This window comes from Crassostrea angulata, chromosome 8, assembly GCF_025612915.1.
Source record: "Crassostrea angulata isolate pt1a10 chromosome 8, ASM2561291v2, whole genome shotgun sequence".
Taxonomy (NCBI): domain Eukaryota; kingdom Metazoa; phylum Mollusca; class Bivalvia; order Ostreida; family Ostreidae; genus Magallana; species Magallana angulata.
Genome location: NC_069118.1, coordinates 42,498,488 through 42,519,271, shown reverse-complemented (window position 1 = coordinate 42,519,271; position 20,784 = coordinate 42,498,488). Strand labels below are relative to the sequence as shown.

At 31.6% G+C, this 20,784-nt stretch overlaps 2 protein-coding genes across 2 annotated transcripts; both read right to left on the bottom strand.

Annotated features, from left to right (window-relative positions):
* Positions 1 to 1,088: 1,088 nt before the first annotated feature.
* Positions 1,089 to 12,018, bottom strand: LOC128158633 (MAM and LDL-receptor class A domain-containing protein 1-like). The gene is made up of 6 exons (XM_052821565.1): positions 11,660 to 12,018; positions 7,170 to 7,224; positions 6,868 to 6,953; positions 6,464 to 6,590; positions 4,187 to 4,365; positions 1,089 to 2,692 (listed from the first exon to the last, which is right to left on the bottom strand). The coding sequence occupies exons 1-6, from the start codon at positions 11,954 to 11,956 to the stop codon at positions 2,606 to 2,608; spliced, it is 831 nt and encodes a 276-aa protein (XP_052677525.1). The 5' UTR covers positions 11,957 to 12,018; the 3' UTR covers positions 1,089 to 2,605.
* A 4,077-nt stretch (positions 12,019 to 16,095) lies between these two features.
* Positions 16,096 to 19,926, bottom strand: LOC128158630 (MAM domain-containing glycosylphosphatidylinositol anchor protein 1-like). Its single transcript, XM_052821560.1, has 6 exons — positions 19,387 to 19,926; positions 18,526 to 18,580; positions 18,124 to 18,209; positions 17,736 to 17,859; positions 17,406 to 17,584; positions 16,096 to 16,905 (listed from the first exon to the last, which is right to left on the bottom strand). The coding sequence occupies exons 1-6, from the start codon at positions 19,681 to 19,683 to the stop codon at positions 16,810 to 16,812; spliced, it is 837 nt and encodes a 278-aa protein (XP_052677520.1). The 5' UTR covers positions 19,684 to 19,926; the 3' UTR covers positions 16,096 to 16,809.
* Positions 19,927 to 20,784: the final 858 nt, after the last annotated feature.

Genomic DNA, 20,784 nt, shown 5'->3' with positions numbered 1-20,784 from the left:
TACATCGGAAGCTAAAACCATCTTAATTTTTTCTATATTTTCTTTTAAACGCATATCGGTATACTTGAGATTACTCATCATTACGAGAGTGGGATAGTGAAATTCCTTTCAGGGGACAAGATTCATGTTCTAGGGTTTGGCAGGATTTGGCTTTGCCGAGTCCTAGACCGGGAATCTTGGCTCTGAGGTGGATTAATCCCACACGAGTATATAATGAATTAACTTTTATCGCTTTATTTTTTATTTAAAAAAAAAAGATTTATGACTACTTTCTGTAATGACGTTTAAAAAATTAATCTAGGTTTATCCCACCGCGTTCTTCAAATAGAGCAAGTCAAAATGAGAGCAGAGTTTACGACAGTTTTTTTGTTTTCAATATAAATATGGTAAATTATAATTCATTAAGCAAAACAATTACTTTCATGTTAGGAATAATCTCAATTCATCATTTTGCATTTCCCTACAGCAGAGAGGGTTTGTTTACGTTAAAGAGCGGCGTAGTAATACACGGTGTAAGACAGAAAAAATATTACACTGCTGTCTCACACTTGAAAAACCGATCTCACACCGGTAATGATGCGAGAAAATAGTATATTTACTGTAAAAATTGATCTTTAAAGCTCTTGATTGATCACCATATCGGCTTCAAACTATTCTTTGTATGGGGTTATTGACAAGTTAAATATCCCAATTTACTCGTAGAATATTTAATGAATATCTGGAAAAATACATTTTACCGATACAATGTAAGGGAATGCTGATCAATAAATACCTAAACAAAAACAAAAAACCCAGCCTCTTTATAAATGTCTATAAAAATATTTCTAGTTTTGCTTATACATTGTACCACTTGAAAATCAAAATTTTGATTACTTAAAAAGATCGAGAAAGTTCTAGCTACGTGACCCACATACGAGCAAAGCTGGTCTTGAATTTACAATGATGATAAATAATACGTAACGAAGTAAAACTTTGGTCATCATCTTTATTTTAAAAATTAGCTTTAAGAAAAAAAACCATCGAAAAGTTATCATTCTTTACCAGGACTCAAATATTAAAGCGATAACTTTATTTTACAAATAGGACATTCAACATAAAACTGCACTTACTTAATTGTATACATGAAAATCAATTATGACCTTATTTTACAAATAAGAATATAAAATTGCACTTATTTTATTGTATACACGAAAATCAATTATCTGTCTGAATCATTTGTAAATGATACTATATTGCATAAACACGAAAAGTAAATAAAAGTATGAATGTGAAGCTTCTATCAGAAAATGTTTGATGTTTATGTCTAATACGTTTGATTTGAAAACAAAAGGTTATTAACAATCTTTTATGAATGCATTTATAATGATCAAATGAAATTAGAGAGTCAGAATTATGAGCAAAATACAGGACTCACATTTTTTTCTCTGTCATTTAACAGGGCTCTTGCCCTGTTTTGTATACATAGGTTTAATATACCGGTAGAAATATGTTTAAGCAGATTTGTGAATCTTTTTATTCATTTTAAATGAAAATAAACAGTTAACACATTCAATTTAGGTCTGAAACTGAAATTTTCACTTTATCATTCAAAATGTAAACAAAAGCTTTGTTTACATAGCAAAGAACTGTAAGCTCTGTAATTTTCTTATAACTCAACGAATGCCAATGCAATTTTTATTTACCATTAAAAATGAATTTTTGAAACATTGTAAGCATTAAAATCGGAAAAAATAATTTTTACCAAAATTGTGTCCCTACCCATTTAAAATGAATTGGTACTGGCAAAATTAACTATTTTTGTTGTTACATCATTCAATACAATATAATGTCTGATTATCATAAATACAACGCACAAATTGTAATATGAATTTCATTTTTTTTTCGTTAATGCTTCTTCAAACTTTATATTTTACATTGGTACATGTACCTCTCAGTTATATGCAAGACTTAGTATATTTTGGAGCAATTCTTTATTCAATTTAAAAAACAAGAATTTCTGTTTGGTTCAAATATCTAGCCATGAAAGTTTATAATTATATTTTATGTGCAAGTTTGAATTTTGAGCTTCTGTATCAGGAATTTAAATTATTAATGTCATCAAAGTAACATTTATCGCACTTTAAAATTTCCGTTTGTCAGTTTTGTTTGTTGTTTTTATCTTTTAAATGGTACATTTGAAGTTTTATTTTTTTTAAATTATTTTAAAAGAACTTTACATTTTAAGTGGTTTTTTTTGTCGTGAATAGGTATGAAGGCTAGGAACCGCAATCCATGTTTTTATTTGAACGTTAGCGGAGATGAATTAACAAGTAATAAACATTGAAATGAGCCCGATGTACCATTTTGATGATAAAAAATATTTAGAGAGCAACATGAAAAAAAGAAATAACCACTAAATTATATATATCGAAATATAAAATAGCCATAAAGTACTATCAAGCTTTTTTTGATAGTACAACATTTTCCAGGATGTTTCCCTCTTTGGCGTCAAACTCCTTCTAAACAATATAAAAACGTGTCTTGGTTACGTCTTCTGCGGTTGGTGAACTATCATCAAGTTGTTAACTTTGATTGACAGTGCACTAGACGTTCATGAAGTCATTTTCTACGGGCATGCAAATGGCCAAAGTTCAACGTAATCGATCGCAGTATCGCCAGTGAAATCGGATCCTTTAGTGGCCTCGATGATAATCTAAATCAGGGAGAAAAACACATTTCATTGTAAGTTCAATGACACTATCTAGTAATACTGTGCCGGATAATAATTTGTAAAAATGTGACATTTTTCTTATCCACTTAAGATACAGTTTCATAAAAAAAATGATATGTATAAACAATAACTAAATGATAGACCATTGTCTACAGAGTATATTGCCACTTTTCTATTTCGTGTGTCTCGCATGACAGGTAAGGTAATTACCTTTGAAAATTAATATATAACGGGAAAATAATTCTTCTTCTTTTTTTGAAAACAAAAAGGATTTCTAAAAAAATATATATTTCCTAAGAAATAAAAAAGCATTCTTCCAGGAATTTAATTCAGACATCCAGTTTTAGAGCAAGGAATCCACTTTTGTATAAAATTTTAAAAACCCTGTCGGTTCACATGCTATCGGAAGTTAAATTTCTATTCTTTTCCAATAGAAACATTCTGAAAAAAAAGAATGTTTTTCCTATCAGAAAAGTTATTTTTCTGTGAAATTTATTATTAAAAGAAAACAATCGCATCTTACAGGTGAGTCACATATAAAACAAAAAGTGGTTATAAACGTTGTAAGCAGTGGTTTATTATATGGCATAGTTGTTTTTATCGAAACACTTAAATACCTTAAAGCTTCGTCGAATGCAAAAATGTACCTCGGCATTTGCTTAAGGGGATATCCGCTCGTATGTACATAAATGTACAGTACCGATCAGACCCAACCTAACACCAGAGTAAACCCCAACTAAACCCCGGGTTTACTTTCTGGGTTTACTTAGGGTTTACTTTTTGGAAATGTGGGTCCACTCGGGGTTTACTTTGGGTTTACTCGGGGTTTACTTTGGGTTTACTCGAGAATTGTTTTTGGAGTCACCTATACGCACTGAAGTGTGAAGCAGACCTGTATTTTATCTTATCATCCTACCACCTGTAATTTCTGCCCCTTGTATATTCCGAATACACAAGAAGCGTCTGCTTACAGGGTATTCTTCTAATCGGGGTTTACTCTCTGTGTCCACTCTGGGTTTACTTGGGGTTTACTCTGGGTTTACTCTTGGTCCACTCTAATAAACCCAGAGTAAACCCAGAAAATAAACTCAGGGTTTAGTTGGGGTTTACTTTCTGTTAGGTTGGGTCTGATCGGTACTGTAGGCAAAATAATGTTTATTGTTTTAACTAACTTGTTTATGCCAAAGATTGTATGACCAAAATTTTTGTCAAAAGATAACAAAAATATCAAATATATGATATTTATTTTAATATTAATGTTAAATATAAGTTCTGATCAGTTTTTGGTATGAGAAAGTCAGTTTAAGAAATAATAAAAAAAATTGTCCACACATAAATAAAATGGCCGACCTCATTTTCCCCTTATTATGTTAAGGATAGTATTACATGTAAGGAGAGTAACATCTGTGATAGTTATTTTTTCGCGGTTGTAAAAGTTTGGTTCTTGTAAACACGTTTTGCCTTTAATTATTTTACTTTTGTTTGGGAGTCCAATTGAAGGTTGACCCCAGACAGATGGTGCCAGACGTTGCCTTGGTTACCAGACAATTTCCAGCGGTCTATGGCGGCGTTGTTTCCTTTCTGAGTTCTGATGGTGAGAGTGTTTATGGTGGCCCCATACATGTGGTAGTACATCGTAAGGCAGTAGGTTTTAGCTTGTTAAATGAAAGTTTAAAGTCACTGCACATTTATTGCGATTTTGAATAAAATACAAAAAATCACAAGACAAGATTCAAATAGTTTCTCTTCTATACAAAATTGATTGATTAAAATATTTATTAGATATTAAGAGGGTTTTTTTGGTAACGTGAAGACATATTATAGTCATAACACTATCTGTATATGGAAGTATTTACACACACATATATATATATATATATATATATATATATATATATATATATATATATATATATATATATATATATATATATATATATATATATATATATATATATAAAGCACTAAAAATGGCTAACGACACGAACAATAGAAATTGTCAAATTTTCGGGACAACCAGTCCCTTCTTCAGGACCAAAAAATAAATTACATGAGTACAAAACAAAGAAAACAAAATCTAAAGCTACTACTAAACTACTTGAGAAACTATAAAAAAAGAACAGCTACATTAAACTGGATGCACAGACTCAAATCATTCAGACCTGATGGCATGAACAAAACAAATGGACTTCACTAAAATGAACGTCTCATAGCCATACATCACCTGACACCCACATAGTAATTTCATGAAATCTGTCAACTGCGCCTCTTCCATTCATTTATTAGTTTCTCTACTACCTTTTATTTGTAATTTTTTTTTTCATTTAATTTTATCTCTTTTTAATCAAAATTCGAGTCTATATCATAGGTGCCGTACGAGTTAACAACGGGGGTTCAAATTTTCATTAATTAACTCGGACGCCAATTTTAATTAGCTAATTAACTTAATCAGGCGTGAAGTTGGCAGTCGATTGATTACTTCAAAGCAATCGGCGACAGTAGCAACACCTTCTTTAAGAATGTGAACAAATGTTTATAATGTAGCTGTTCTTTTTTTTTTTATAGTTTCTTAAGCAGTTTAGTAGTAGCTTAAGATTTTGTTTTCTTTGTTTTGTACTCATGTAATTTATGTGTATTCAGTTTACTGGCTTGGTATCTATATATTAGATCCGACACTCTAAAGATGCCTAGTGTTGTTGATTCTATTCAGGGCTTTATATATATATATATATATATATATATATATATATATATATATATATATATATATATATATATATATATATATATATACCCTTATCATATAAAACAAATATTTTTCATGGATATGACATATTGAAATAAGTTCTCGTTACTATTACACACTTGATAGTTCAAAGTTTGGTGTGAATAAATGCATGATATTCAGGTACGTAGCATCGTTTTTAAAGTGGGGGGAGGGGGTACCTAAACAAAGTTGACAAGCATAAGAAAAAAGGAAGAAATTCTCAAAATCATGAAAAAATCAAAATTCGCATAGTGGGAAAAACAGTAGAGGTGAGTATTAAATTCTTTCTAACTTCAAATTTACTGTTGAATTCCTTATTTTCACTTCCATTTATTACATACTCCCACAAAAGTGGGGGGGGGGGTCCCATTATACTTAATTTTTTGTATGTAAATTACAGACAAATGTCTGCTGCGAAAACAGGGGAGGTAGAAGGCCCAATGGTCCCTGTCTCCCGCCCCCGCCCTTTGATGCAACATGCCTGATATTATTATCTTACCATTAAACCATGCTTATTATTGTTAATAAGACGTTTTATTATCATTTAATCGTAAATAAATCTACCAAAAAATAATACAACTGTTGTTCATATTTCTAAGACTCGTGAATAAAATAAAGTACTGTTGAAGAAACGTAAAGCTATCATTTGGAAAAATGTCCCAGAAATGGCAATCAAAATAACTATTCTCCTTTTTTGTTTAATATTTCAACCTCAGACTCTCGAACTAAAATCTAGAGATACGATTTGGAATACTTTAAACAATGTTGTACTTTAATTTGGAAAAAGAAATCAGATGGAGCTTTAAAAGAATTTTTAAGAAAACTACAAAACTATTTTTGATTTCATCTTAGTAAATTAACCTTTATTGACAGAAATCGGACTCCTCAATATATTTACAAACTGAATAATACCGCTGACTGATATATTTTTTATGTGTATAAATGATTTATAAGTATTATTTGAAAGCAATGGTAGTGCAGTGTACCTTGAAATGTCTTTGAGCTCTCCAGTATTGCTCTTTGTCCGGACGCAATTGTGGATGTTTCAATGTATTTGTAATGCAATCCATGATACGCTGAGGTAGGACCCGTGCCTACGGATCCTGTTGAACCCTGTGTTAAATAAACCATTTTTATTAGAAAGGATTTGAAAATTGGTCCTTTGTATCAATCACAGATATTTGATTGTTACTAATTAATCATAATGTTGTAAAGATTAACACAAAACAAAAACCTTAATTGCTGCATTCAGATAGTGTAGCCCCAATAAAGGTAATAATCATTGTTATTTGTTTCCAAATAACCCACCCACCTCTAACTTACTCCTTTATAAACATGCATTTAAAATAGGAACGCTTTGATATAATGCATAATTTTGTTAACTACCCACCGAAAGAATGGTCCAATCAAATTCGTCCGATGGACTCTCGGAGAGAAAACAAGCCGATTCTGGATTACTCTCAAAGTCGCAATAATCTGAAATAAAGATAAGTCAAGATAGGAAATATAAAACAAAGATTCAAGTAAAACTGAGCCTCTAGTCTATTGCAACGCTCAATGGTATTTATATCATTGAGTGGCGTTGTATCATTTACGGTTAGTACACTTCTATCCTTTAAGTATGAAGATTTATTAAGGAAACTATTTCTTAGTTTGTGAAGAAATGACATTTGGATAATGTTTAAGACTTACAGTGCTGAAGACAAGATTCGTTTTGTCTGTCATAAAAATATCCATCTTGGCACACCTGGAAAATGTACATTGTATAACATTAACTCAACAATTCATCAAAAAAATCTTTTAAAACATTATACGAGGGTTGTTCGAAAAGTTTGCAGACGGTTTCAATTGTGAGCGGCCTGTGATATCAGTGAAACCTACCAATTTTAAACTTGACGTATTTTCTAATAAAAAAGTAAAGGTTTGTTTTTTTAAAAGCACCATAATAATATACAGCATTAAAAGATATGTTTTATGGAGCAATTCAGTTTTTTTGTAATTATTTGATATCTTATATTCATTTTTTTCTTTTGAAATGTAATTGTAGCGTTTAAGTGAGTAAAATATGCACTATATTTATGGAGGGTAATCGTGTTCAAAAATCCAGACATGTAAACTTGTAAATCCGAATATGCAATCGTGTTGATGTGTGAGCCTGAGCATGAATATGTGTAATTCTGATCGTGTAACCTATAAAACTCGGGCATAAACACGTGTAAGATTTGACTCATTCCTTCGCATGATGCACATTTTACAACTTTATTGTTTACATTAGTTAATTAAACCTTAAACTTTGCACACTTTCAATCCGTAGTTTCTGCATTTGTAACTTCAGGCTCGGCAATAGCATATCTGACATGATGCAAGTTGACAAATGTAAAGTCTACAAGTTTGTCGAATTTTGACATGACCTTATATGGCAAATGTCTTGCTGCGGGAAAAGACATGCCGTAACCGCCGGACCGGAATGAACGAAAAATAAACATAATATTCAGCTAAACTGTTGCAATAAGCTTTTAATGAACGACAACTTTTCTATCGAAAACACCGGTATTATTTTTAGAAAAAAAATTGAGGTATGATTGAAACTGGACCAAACAGGACGAGGTTCATGTAGAAAAAAAATCGTTGCCGATGTGACGAATGCGCTAATTTCCGTAATATAATTCTGATGGTATTATAAAAGGAAATGCCTAATATCTTATATCTCTAAAAAAAAAATTGACATGTAATTTAAACTGGAATATAAGTAAATGCGTACTCTTTTCTAGAAATGAGACGGATCAAGAAATTTCCTAAGGGGGTAAATATATTTTGAGCGGCATGGGGTTCGAAGACCGCCGTGAGGTCCCATGTAACTCCATTGATTCTGAATTCTAAGAATTATGAGAGTGAATTTTTAACCGGGTTTCCGTTATTGAAATAGTAAAAATTGCAGACGGGCGAGTGGCTGTCAAAAAGGTACCCTTATTGTACCGATAACTTCTCGAACAGTTTTCAAGATAGGAAGTTGTTCTTTTACAGATCATTTATACATATATATCAGAAGTATGCAAATTGCTAGGATTTTGATTTCTTATCATTTATAAATATATCAGCTGTTGAACTTAGTCATTTTTGGGCAAAAACATTGCATATAGAGTACCCCATTTTTACTTTTGTTATTTTTCTGAATTAGTTAGAATAAACGATCTGCAAGGATTTGGTAATTTTTCGCGGAAAATTTTGTTACTTTACATGTATTTATACTTTTTGTTGTTGTGTAAGTGAAAGAAAATTATAACACAATCTTCAATAATAATAAAAAAAACTAGCGCATATTTTTTGTGCGCCGTAAATTGAAGTTTTACTATGGGAGGCACTGTAGCTCAAAGATCGTCCATCTGTATTTTTAGACAGGGAGCTACAGACCTGCAGCTAGTTCACAAGTGGCTGTAAAGCTGTACTATACTAGCTCTCCAGAAAATTTCCATCAGCCAACTTCACAAAGTGAGTCTGTATTGAACCGACATTCAGGACGTCATACTCAATCCCGTAAAAATTGCTTAAAATAATTTTTTAAAAATGTCAATTTTTACCTGCATGATAGGCTTTTATCCCTATATATTGCCGACAATGCAAAGAAACATTTCTTAAAATAATTTATACACATTACACGGGTAATCACAATCTCAAAACCAATGTCTTTACATAGTTTGTTTTTCTTATCAATAACTTTGCAACTCAGCTGACGGACCCCGTGTAATTTTTCGCGTGGAGGGGGGGGGGGGGGTCTTGTCACAACTTTGTGGTAGCGATAAGGATGCATTTGGAGATATTTTCTTAATTCAGCCGAGGTATATACTTTAACAATTTGTTGCATGTACTCTAATAACAGTGGCGTCGGAAGCAAATTGAAAGGGGGGGCTAAACTAATCATGAAAAATATTGACAAGAATTCCCATAATCATGAAAATTCTAATTCGTGGGGGAGGGTATACCAATAACTCCAATCTTACCTGCCCAATCCCCCCCCCCCCCCCCAAATCATGAAATTCCTAATCCGTGGTGGTGGTGGTGGGAGGGGGGGGGTGCTAGTATACATACTATGACTCTAATTTTCAATATAACTATTAATATTTCATTCTCTTTAAGGTCTTTTAAGGAACAATTTTGTTTGTTGCGAGGAAAAAGTAGGGGGGGGGGTTGAATCCTCCCTGTTGCTATGTTCCTAATGGTTAGGTCTAACTTGGCAAAAAAGTGGGGGGGGGGGGGCTAAGTCCCCCCCCCCCCGTAGCCCCCCCCCCCCCTTTCCCGGTTCAGACGCCTATGAATAAAAATGCGTATATATCTTTATACACGTGTATTCAAACAAAGTCTTTAAATGTAATTTTTTTCAGTTCTAAGAGGATATCTGAAGCCGATCGAATTCTTACCTCGCATCTTTTATACGTTCTCTTGATAAAATGTATACCAATCTCATAATTTATTTTCCGAAAAATAAAACTCTATGAGATAATATGATTATAGGCTTACCTAATATATTTTTTTTATTTATTCCGTCCCTATTCCGGCGATTACGGCATGCCTTAACCTGCAGCTAGCCTTTTTCTATCAGTGACGTCACTGTTTCCATATAAGGTCATGTCAAAATTCGACAAACTTGTAGACTTTACATTTGTCAATTTGTATCATGTCAGATATGCTATTGCCGATCCTAAAGTTACAAATGCAGAAACTACGGATTGAAAGTATGCAAAGTTGAAGGTTTAATTAACTAATGTAAACAATAAAGTTGCAAAATGTGCATCATGCGAAGGAACTGAGTCAAATCTTACACGTGTTTATGCCCGAGTTTTATAGGTTACACGATTAGAATTACACATATTCATGCTCAGGCTCACACATCAACACGATTGCATATTCGGATTTACAAGTTTACATGTCTGGATTTTTGAACACGATTACCCTCCATATATATTTTGCATGACATTACAATAACATAAAAACTGCAATTTGTAGAAATTTTAATTAAATTGAATAATTTCCGACTGTTTTATTGCCGAATATGGATGGCCAACGCTTGAACATTTTGTCAAAAACGTTCAGGTCAAAGTTCATCTTGGAGCAATGGGCGGTCATTAAATTTTGTCTACGAGCAAAAAAATCAACGATGAAGACCAAAGGGTTCTTAGATGCTGCTTGACATGACCCACATAAGTCTAGAAAATTGGTTTACAAATGGCATCAAAGGTTTAAAGATAGAAAGACTGATATTTATTATGACGAAAAAAGTCCCATTCCGCCCGGATTTTGCACCTATGGATTTCGCTTAATTTTTTCTCTAAAATTAGAACTGCTTGAAAAGAGATTTTTGGACCTAAATGATCTACGACACGCCCGAAAATACTTGTTAAACAAACGTGACAAGTTTATAATAAGATGCATTTTATAAGTGGATTACAGAGATATGAAAAGTGTGTGGAACTGAAAGGTGTTTACTTCCGAAAAGAGTGATAGGTTTGCCTTCCAGTTTTTTGACGTTACCTGACTTCATTGAAATATGACATTGTGCTCCGTAAATTTAATTCATGTTAAATGAAAATCGCTGTAAAATTTGAAAGAAAAAAATATTAACATCACCTGATTTTTGAACATTTATTTTCAATTGATAACCATTTAATAAAACATACCAGTACGCCTTTTTTCAAAGTACACAGCAATGTTTCCGTAAATTACTACTTCCACGAACTTTCCTAACGACACTCGTATTTTTAATTGTTTTTGCGTTATTGTTTCTTTAATACTGATGAAATTCGAGATTCATTCGTAAATTCGTAAATTCGTAAATTCGTACCTTTTTAAATATCTTTCAAAAGAGAGTTAACCCGACTTAAATTTTTTTTAATGAAGAACAAAGAATTTTTTAAGTCCGGAGAGCAAATTAAGTGCATAAAAATAAACCAAATGATAATTAAATCTTAAAATGCTTTTATTAAGAAGACTATCCAATCGATAAAAAGAGGCAAAATCGTCCATTTAAAAACTTTTTTTCAAGATTTTGTTAATTACATTAAAATAAAAAAGGTAATGTATTCATACAATGTCATATCTTATCAAACAAAACAGATTTTTTAGCAAAAGTGCATATTTATATTATTTATCAAAGATAATTTTAAATTGAAAGAGGCTAATTGTTTTACCATTTGGAATCGTTGACACACTCCTTCAGATACGTTTCCTGGCGTTAGGGGTGTCCAGTCTCTGATTAATCTACACTTCAAATTTTCAGAACAGATGTCAATAGCGTTACATCGTATGTCTTTGGTACATCTTGAAGCACACACGCCAAATAATTCTTCTCTAGAGGTTCCTAGGTATGTTCCAATCACTTGAGCAGTGGCAAAGAAAGACACCTCACGTGAGAGGTCAAACTGAATACAGCCATGGATTAACTCAACAAAACCGACCATCATCGGCAAAGCTCTTTGAAATTTCATTCTGCTCCAGTATATGAGTTGTTGAGATGTGTTGTGGGCTGCATATAACAAATAGTGTTGATTGACCTACAGTGTACGGTTAAACCACACAGATGATTAAGCGATTCTCCGGTTGAGGATACGCTATTAAAAAGTTTCATTTTACATTAATACTACATAGGCTAGGTGCGTCTTTAGGGAGATATTATTTTGTATACAACATGTTTGATCTTTAAAATGCCCCCACAGGATCTACAGAAAAGCAGACAGAATGAATTATATATTACAATATCTTGCACCACTTTTGGATACGTATCAACTTAAAAAATAAAATTATATTACGCCAGATTTATTCATCAAACACACTGATGATATATATGTGACTGTGGCTTGGCCCAGTTTTACGTACGTTGCATGATGATAGCTTTACAATCGGGCATATAAGACAACACTTAATATCAATAGGAACGAACTTTCTATCATAATTGCTTGTAATTAAATCACTTAAAATAGCACAAGTATTTGTCTTTCTAAATTTATTTCTTAATGATACACTGTACCGCGTGTAATCACATTTATATCTTAGACTCTTTTTTAACTATTCGTATTGATTGTAGATATTTAAAAATAGTTTTTGTTTTGTATGTTATATTAAACAAATAAAAGCTATGAAATTTTTATTAAACAAAACTTTTACATGACGAACGCAGATGTAAAATCGATCTTAGTCCTTGATAAATTCCTTGAAGCATTTTAAAAAGTAAAATCAGATCAATTAAACTTTTGTTTTAATATTGATTATTTGATGTCTGTTTTTTCAAAAAGTGTTTAAGTGCGCGGTTCTTAAGGGTAAGTTAGTGTGGTGGTTGCTGGATAGAACTTAAGGTTACTGGGTATGTGCATATCACTTGAGCATTGTCACAGAAAGACACCTCACGTCAGAGGTCAAACTGAATACAGCCATGGATTAACTCAACGAAATCGACCATCGTCGGCAACGCTCTTTGAAATTTCATTCTGCCTCAGTGTATGAATTGTTGAGAAAGTGTGGGCTGTATATAACATGAAGTGTTGATTGACCTACATTGAACGGTTAAACCACACAGATGATTAAGCAGTTATTCGGTCGAGGACACGCTATAAAAATGTTCATTTTACATTAATACTGTATAGGTTAGTTGCGTCTTTAGGGAGATATCATTTTGTACAGAATATGTTTAATCTTAAAAATGTCCCCCACAGGATCTACACAAAAGCAGACAGAATGAATTATATATTACAATATCTTGCAACACTCTTGGAAATGGATCAACTTAAAAAAAAAAGAATACCATATCAGATTTGTTTGTCAAACACACTGATGAAATATATGTGACTGCGGCTTGACTCAGATGGAGCTTGAATAAACAGACCAACAAGGCTTTACAATCTGGTAATAAGGCACCATTAATATTGTTAGAAACAAGCTTTGTCTCATGATTGTTTGTTTAACAATTTACTTTTATAAATATTTGACGTATTTATTTTTATATAGTGTGGAATCATTAGAATTCGTGCCTTTTCGTGGTGGATCAATTTTTGTGGTATTCGTGGGTAGCCCTACCCCACGAATTAACATCCTGGACGAAAACAATTTTGAAAGAGTTTGTTTTCTAACTAAAATTGAAAACCGAAAATCAATACGTACAAATAAACAAATACCCGAATTCTCGAAAATTTGTCTCCAGAAATTTGAATGATTCCACAGCATTTATTTTCTGTATGATACCGTAGGTAATCATATCAATGTATGAAGACTTTTTAAGTAAAATTATTGATTGTAAACAAACAAAATACATTTTCCATTTTATTAAGTTCCGTTATATTTAACAAAATAAGGTTTTGAACTTTTTATCAACCGGAATTTTTATAATATGAATAAAGAAGATTTTAAAATATTTTCCTTGATGAATTTCTAGAATCAGTTTTATAATGACTATTAGATCAATTAAGCATTTTCTGTTTAATTATTGATAATTTAATATTTTTTATAAACTGTTCAAGTGTGCGGTTCTGAAGGGTAAAGTAAGATGTTGGTTACTGATGAGAATTACTGTCCTATTATTTTAAGAAATATCTATAAGCACCATCATTAATATAACAGTAATGATTCATTCACTATACAGATGGTGTTTTTACTTCTGTAATCCAAAACGTATGGATCTTTTTTTTAAATGCAAGTTTTTTCTTGATATTTGTATGAAAATAATGTTATAAAGTGGGTTAGATATTATGAAAAGATAATAACTATGCACATACGTATGTTCTTCATGTATAAAAGACATGTGTCCCTCTTTCTCTGTTTAAAAAAAACGAAGTATACTTTTTAAAAAAAATTACACTTTTTTAATGATGTGTTATCATTAAAAAAAAGTGGAGACTAATTCCAACAAGTATGCTTTATTTTTATCTTTTCCAAAATATAAAATAAATGCCATTTTTTTTCACAATTACTTATTCGTGAAAACCTGAAATATTGATATTGATAAAGAAAACATACACATTTACTTAGGAGGAATAGGTATTCACTCAAAAATATAAGAGGCCAACATTCAAATGCAACAATACCCAGGTTGATGACGTGCTCATTTGCGAGACATTCATTGTAAATAAAACACATACCGCCAATCCATTAATCAGGTGTCTAGTTGCGTATGATTTTAATCAATGATACCAAATATTGGCACATCATTCCAACACTGTAACATATGATCGAGATTCAAATTTTTGACACAAACTAAATGCAGAATAAAAATTGATTGTTCTGTTCATCAATGAAACGCTGTTTTCCTCCACAATTACCCGGAGAACTAAGATACAAAATCAATATTTGCGATTATATTCAATTTAGAGCGCTTGCTTTTCATGTATTTTCTGTATTATATTAAATATCAATAATTGAGATAATATCGGAACGGGACATCTACATTAAGTTTAGACAATAAATAAAACGTTTATTGTGTGGAATAAAATGTAAACTCTATTTAAATCCCTAGAGTAAGAACATGTTCCATCGATCAGCTGTGACTCCTATTACATGTAAATGTAGGTAGTGCGTACACAGTTGTTTAGTTTAGATGGCTTTACACACAGTAAAACTGTGAAGCGGGATAAACCAGGAATGTGAGAAATAAGCTTCCATATGCTCTTTGAAAATCTTACGACGCAACTGTCATGGTTGTTGTTTTGGAGTAAACAACAGTTTCAACGTTAATAAATTTAGATGAAAGAAGACAAAACGTGCATTAATATTTGTGTTTTTAGAAGTCTGAGCAGAAGTTTGAATTTTTTTTCAAACGGGTGGATTGTATAGACGGAGAAAAACCCTTTTAACTTTCATGCACAAATTAGACTTCATAAACATAATGAGATACAATTGCTCTATAGAAAACTTGTGTTTCAGAGGGCAATACATGTAAATGTAAAATATACTGTGTGAATAATTTCACTCGTAACTGTGAAAGAGGCTAAAGCCTAAAACTTATTTTTACAACTTTTATTTTTTAAAAATGCTTTAACTTAGTAATGCAATTCATATATTCAATCAAAAGAAAGAGATCGCACAAGGTAACAGGAACAATCGACACGAAACAATTAAGATTTAATTACATTTTATCTTGATTGAACTGGTGCGACAGACAGGAACACATATTTGTCACACTTTAATGGTTGCAAGCGATCACATTCTTGAATGTAGTAGTAAAAGGATTCTATCCGAACGATTGAGGTCTTTACGACAATTACTTGGTCATACTAAATGTGGTTATGTATTTTTTTGCGCAGTAATAATTTGTGAAATAGAATAATTACAACAACAAATATTAAAAGCATATGTCAGAAAGTAATGGCGGGAAATTGAATTATCGTTTGATATATTAGATACATGTAGATGTATCTATGTAGTATTTGACCACAATATATTAATGTATTCATATACCTGCATGCAGAGAGTTTTAATTCAGCAGGAAATCACGGAAAGATATGTGGTTAAGTAAAACCTGATTTAATTTTTCAAAGATATGTTGTTATAAAAATGTAAACAAATATTATTTATGCATGTACTTCATTACCTTTAAAACAAGTAAACAGATTACTCAGATTCTACAAAGTTTGAACACGGATAAAAATAAAATAAGAGATTATTTTTACATCAAATACAGCGTATTAAATCACCAAACAAGATTTTTTTTTTGTCTAAATGTACACAACAAATCGATTAATATTTAATTCTTTTACGGATATAAATGAGAACTAGATTATTTTTTTTACATAACATACAGAGTATTAAATCAGCAAAAAAGCATTTTTTTGTCTAAATGTACACAAATCATCGATTAAGGTTTTCTAGCACTGGCAGAGATTCTCCCCGAATTCATATTTAATGCAAAAACAAAAGTTAAAGAAAAGACACATTTCTTTAAATTTATCTCTTCCATTATATGTTAATCAATGCCTAATTTTTACCCAAGATTATGTCATTTTTATATGATTGTATGTCTTAATCTCAAACGTTGACATTATTTATCTCAAAAACATTAAAATTATCTTTCATGATTTATCATACTTGTCAAAATAATATGAGTACGAAAATAATATGGATATTTCGCAGATTTACATTTACAATATAAGTAATAAAAACTACTCTCTTTTTGTATCTAAACACTAATAAAAAAAACATGCTGTCTTATGCATTTATCTGGCTAAGCTGGGTTAAAAATGTATTACGCATTATGATACAGTAGAACATCTCTATCATTATAAGAGTAAAGGCAAATCTCTGAGGATTTTCAAGACAAATAGAGATAACAAAAACGCAACAAAAACTTGAACAGATGTCACGCACTGTAAGGGCACGCAAACGGCCAAAGCTCTACGAAATCTATGCCAATATCTCCAGCGTAGTAAGCCCCCTGTTCTCCTGTGATTAAAACCTGCAAAGAAAAGTATTAAGTACTATCTTATCTCAAATTATCTCTTAAGTTCGGGATTTTGGTGTTTCCGGGACCTTTATTGGTGTTGCATTCAAATCGGAAGCAGCAAACCATACATTTCCAACTCTAGTTTACCATCCCTTCATATGTTGTTCACGTATAAGTATAGAGAAAAACATCTACATATGTATTTAAGTCATAGATTTCATAAATAACAAATTGGTCTTTAATCTTTTTGCTTTGCTTTGGGGTTTTTTTTCTGTAATTTGTTTTTCTGTATTTTGTTTTTGTTTGATTGTTTTTTTTTTCCGTTTTGATTTGCTTGTTTGTTTGTTTTTGTTTTTCTTTAATTTTTTTCAATTTTTTATTTATTTATTTCTTTTTTTTTTGGGGGGGGGGGAATACTTATAAGCCAACAATTGTATTTAAGGAGTAATGTTTGAAGTTGGTGGCTGTAGATGTATATAAAAACGAGAAGGAAATAAATTTTGATAGATAACCTTTGTATTATGATCTAATTGAAGGTTTAGACCCGACAGTCTGTACCACGCGTTTCCTTGGTCACCCGTCATGGTCCAGTGGTTTATAGGGGTATCAGTGCCATTTTGTGTGGAAATAATCAAACTTTTCATATGGGTACCATACATATGATAGTAAAGCGAAAGGCAGTATGTTTTATCTGTAGAAAAAAAGAGAAACAAAAACCAGGAATTAAATTTTGATTTCATAAGTATCAAATACGTATTTTTTTTAAATATGAGAATTGAAGTTTCAATAATACATTGTAAGTTGATTTCCGTATCTTTGATAAATTATTTCAGTCAATTTACCCTCAAAGTGTTCGATGCTTTCGAGAATGCCTGTGTATCCCGCGTAATATGCTGACTGGAGATACTTGTAATAACTCCCAAACTTTGCTGACGACGGGCCAGTATAAGAATACGGAGTTGTTCCCTGAGAATCATTAATATAATTCATCAAGCAATCAATTTGTAAAGTCTGTATGCACTATATATTTATCTATAATGAAAAAAATGTTGATAAATTTTAGAAATTGCCATTTCGTAAAACAAAGACTAGCTGTGAGCACTTTTGCTATAAATAGAACAACTAAAAAAGTAAACGGATCTGATCATGATATCTTGTTGTTTTGTACATTTTTGAATAAACAAAATATTTTAATAATGATTTTTAAAAATAGGGTCAACAATGTACAACCGTGCGCCGTGTCCAATCAGCATTGTCTGTATGTGATTCCGAGAGAAAGCACGATGTTTCAGTCACCAATTCAAAATCACAGTAATCTACAATAACAGATGGATCAATAATACATGTAATGATTTTTTAACAGTATGTTCAGATAATAGTTTTAATAAATTACAGCACTGTCGTTCGTTCCTTTCAAAACTTGGTGTGTCACATTGCTTAACACTTAGTATTTTGGAATAATGGTATTTGGTATTTTGAATGTTCGCAATCTTTAGTTTTCGGCAAATACCATTTGACAAAAAGTTAAAACATATTCCATAATAAGCTTAAATATATTTGCGAGGTTCATAATGCATTTCATAAAAAGGACACAATATCATAGCTTTGAGCCGCTAGAAAGCCATCACTTACAATGACGAACACATCTCTCTGTTTGTCTGTCATAATAATAACCAGCATCACAGTCCTAAAAGACAAAAATTAAAGTTCAAATTACATCAACTTATACAAGCGGAACCGCTATTGAAATATGGTGATTTACATAATATTATGAATATGGTAAAAAAAAAAAATATGTAACTAAACATGTATTTTTAATTAATGTTTATGTGCTAGGAACTCAAAAGAATCCATAGACAAGTTAACAAGAGCATGTATATATCTTTCTATTTTTTTATGTTGTAATAGAAGTAAAACTAATAAATTATACTCATTTATTCTACAAAAGAAAATGAAATTATAGAAAAACCGTGCAATAGATTAATAAATCATATATTGCACCAAGGAATGTTTACCATTCTGCATTGCACCTAATATGTTACTCCGATTATGAAACATAATATTACATCGGTACATGTAATCAAATGAAAATATATGTATATTAACATCATACATTAAAATTTTTACTTATGATGGCAAAAGGCATAACAACAACAACAACTATACCCATAAAATTGATATTTGGTTTTTTTATATCTTTTAACTTATTTCACTTTCAATTTCAGTATTGTCTTCAATTTGCTGCTTTTAAAACCAAATTGTATTATCATCGCTAATTTACTATTATTTGTCTAATGCATACTATTAGAATCTTGTTAACAAACATTTAGTTTAACTAGTTTATACACAATTTAACTTTCTTAAAAAAATTGTCAAAGAAAAAAATAAACAATTGAAATTAATAATAATATGATTAATTAATTTCGACAACTTTCAAAGTGAACAAAATGTGATGCCTGAATTGAACAAGAGTGCCCCAAATCTAGGTCTTACGATTTGATGGCGTTCACACACATTCCCAGATCCACTGTCTGTATATGCCGGAAGCCATCCTCTGATGGTTCGGCACTCGCCATTACAAATGTCGAAAGCATTGCACCGAATGTCTTTCATACAGCTAGGGGCACATACGCCGAACAGCTCCGTCCTGGAAGCGGCCGAGTAGTTAGATATCACCTGTATCGACTCAGTCGGCGACACTTCCTGTGCGAGTTCAAACTGGACACAACTTCCTGAGCAACGTGTTGAACTGACCCAGAGGGTCAGTAAAACCAAAACTGTACAGAACATTTAAACTCCGTTGTCCTGAATTCTCTTTCTTGTGAGTTGGACTAGGTTGTACTTTGTTAACTAGTGACTTTACATTTAGGCTACTCCAAGTTTTTGTCTGATTTTCCGTCCGACTTAAACTTAAATTTATTGTTAATTATCTCTTATATTTTGTACAACTAGATGAATTTTTAGTTCCTATTCAGTACAAACGCTCAGATATAATGATAACTGGTCGGAATATTTAGACTGCAGATTGTTATTGAAAATGTTTGATACTAATCCTAGGAACCTTTTTCTCTACATTTGCAAACACCAATCGGAAATTAGATAGCCGTAGATTGTTTACCTAAAACGATAGGTCTACTTTATTCCGTGTGTCGTGTATATCAAGGGTCTTCTGGGGGAGCAAAAAAAGGACATAATTCCATCTGATCATCTAACCCAGTACCAGTGGGGTTCCAATCATGCTATCTTCATATTATGATACCCATTCTGATCAGATGATTTGACCTTTTTATTTCGTTTGTGATTATATTGGGTGTTCGTTTGCAGGTAGCTTTTTATAGTAGAAAGATAAGTATCATGTAATGAAATATACATTAAAATTGAGACGACAGGGATTGCATAGTTCTGTATTTGGTTTCATAAAGTCAGATTTTTTCCTAAAAGAACGGCTTTATGTTTTTTCTACGAAACTATATTTTGTTGCATTAATCTTCATAAGTATATTGAATTTATAATTAAAAATACTCACGCATTTAAAAGGTCACACTATTTCATCGCTAACACTTCTTCACTTCGGTATGTAGGCTGAAAAAGCTATATTAGCAAGAGCTCATACTCGTTGGGGATGAAATTTCTTTGTTTGTTCATAAAAACAAGCTGTCATACATTAGGTATTTTCTTTATAAAAGAAGCTCATATGTGATCATAGACCGTCAAAATAGGATTTTCCCCATTCCACGACTTATTATGTAAAAAGTTGTTTTATAATCATACATGTACATGATGTTGTTTTAGACAAATACTAAAGTTCACTACAAATTAAATAGATATATCTTGAGAAAATACATCACCAGTTTTCGGTTTTACTGTTGGTAATTCTTAAAAACGAGAAAA

What these genes read in the sequence shown, in the direction of transcription:
- LOC128158630 (XM_052821560.1), bottom strand. Translation starts at nt 19,683, where the DNA reads ATGTTCTGTACAGTTTTGGTTTTACTGACCCTCTGGGTCAGTTCAACA. An exon ending in AGAGAGATGTGTTCGTCATT is followed by an intron (nt 18,210 to 18,525) that starts GTAAGTGATGGC and finishes CTGTTATTGTAG; the next exon opens with ATTACTGTGATTTTGAATTG. An exon ending in AATTAGATCATAATACAAAG is followed by an intron (nt 16,906 to 17,405) that starts GTTATCTATCAA and finishes TTTTCTTTGCAG; the next exon opens with GTTTTAATCACAGGAGAACA.
- LOC128158633 (XM_052821565.1), bottom strand. Translation starts at nt 11,956, where the DNA reads ATGAAATTTCAAAGAGCTTTGCCGATGATGGTCGGTTTTGTTGAGTTA. An exon ending in TTGATTGGACCATTCTTTCG is followed by an intron (nt 6,591 to 6,867) that starts GTGGGTAGTTAA and finishes TATTTAACACAG; the next exon opens with GGTTCAACAGGATCCGTAGG. An exon ending in GAGCTCAAAGACATTTCAAG is followed by an intron (nt 4,366 to 6,463) that starts GTACACTGCACT and finishes TCATTTAACAAG; the next exon opens with CTAAAACCTACTGCCTTACG.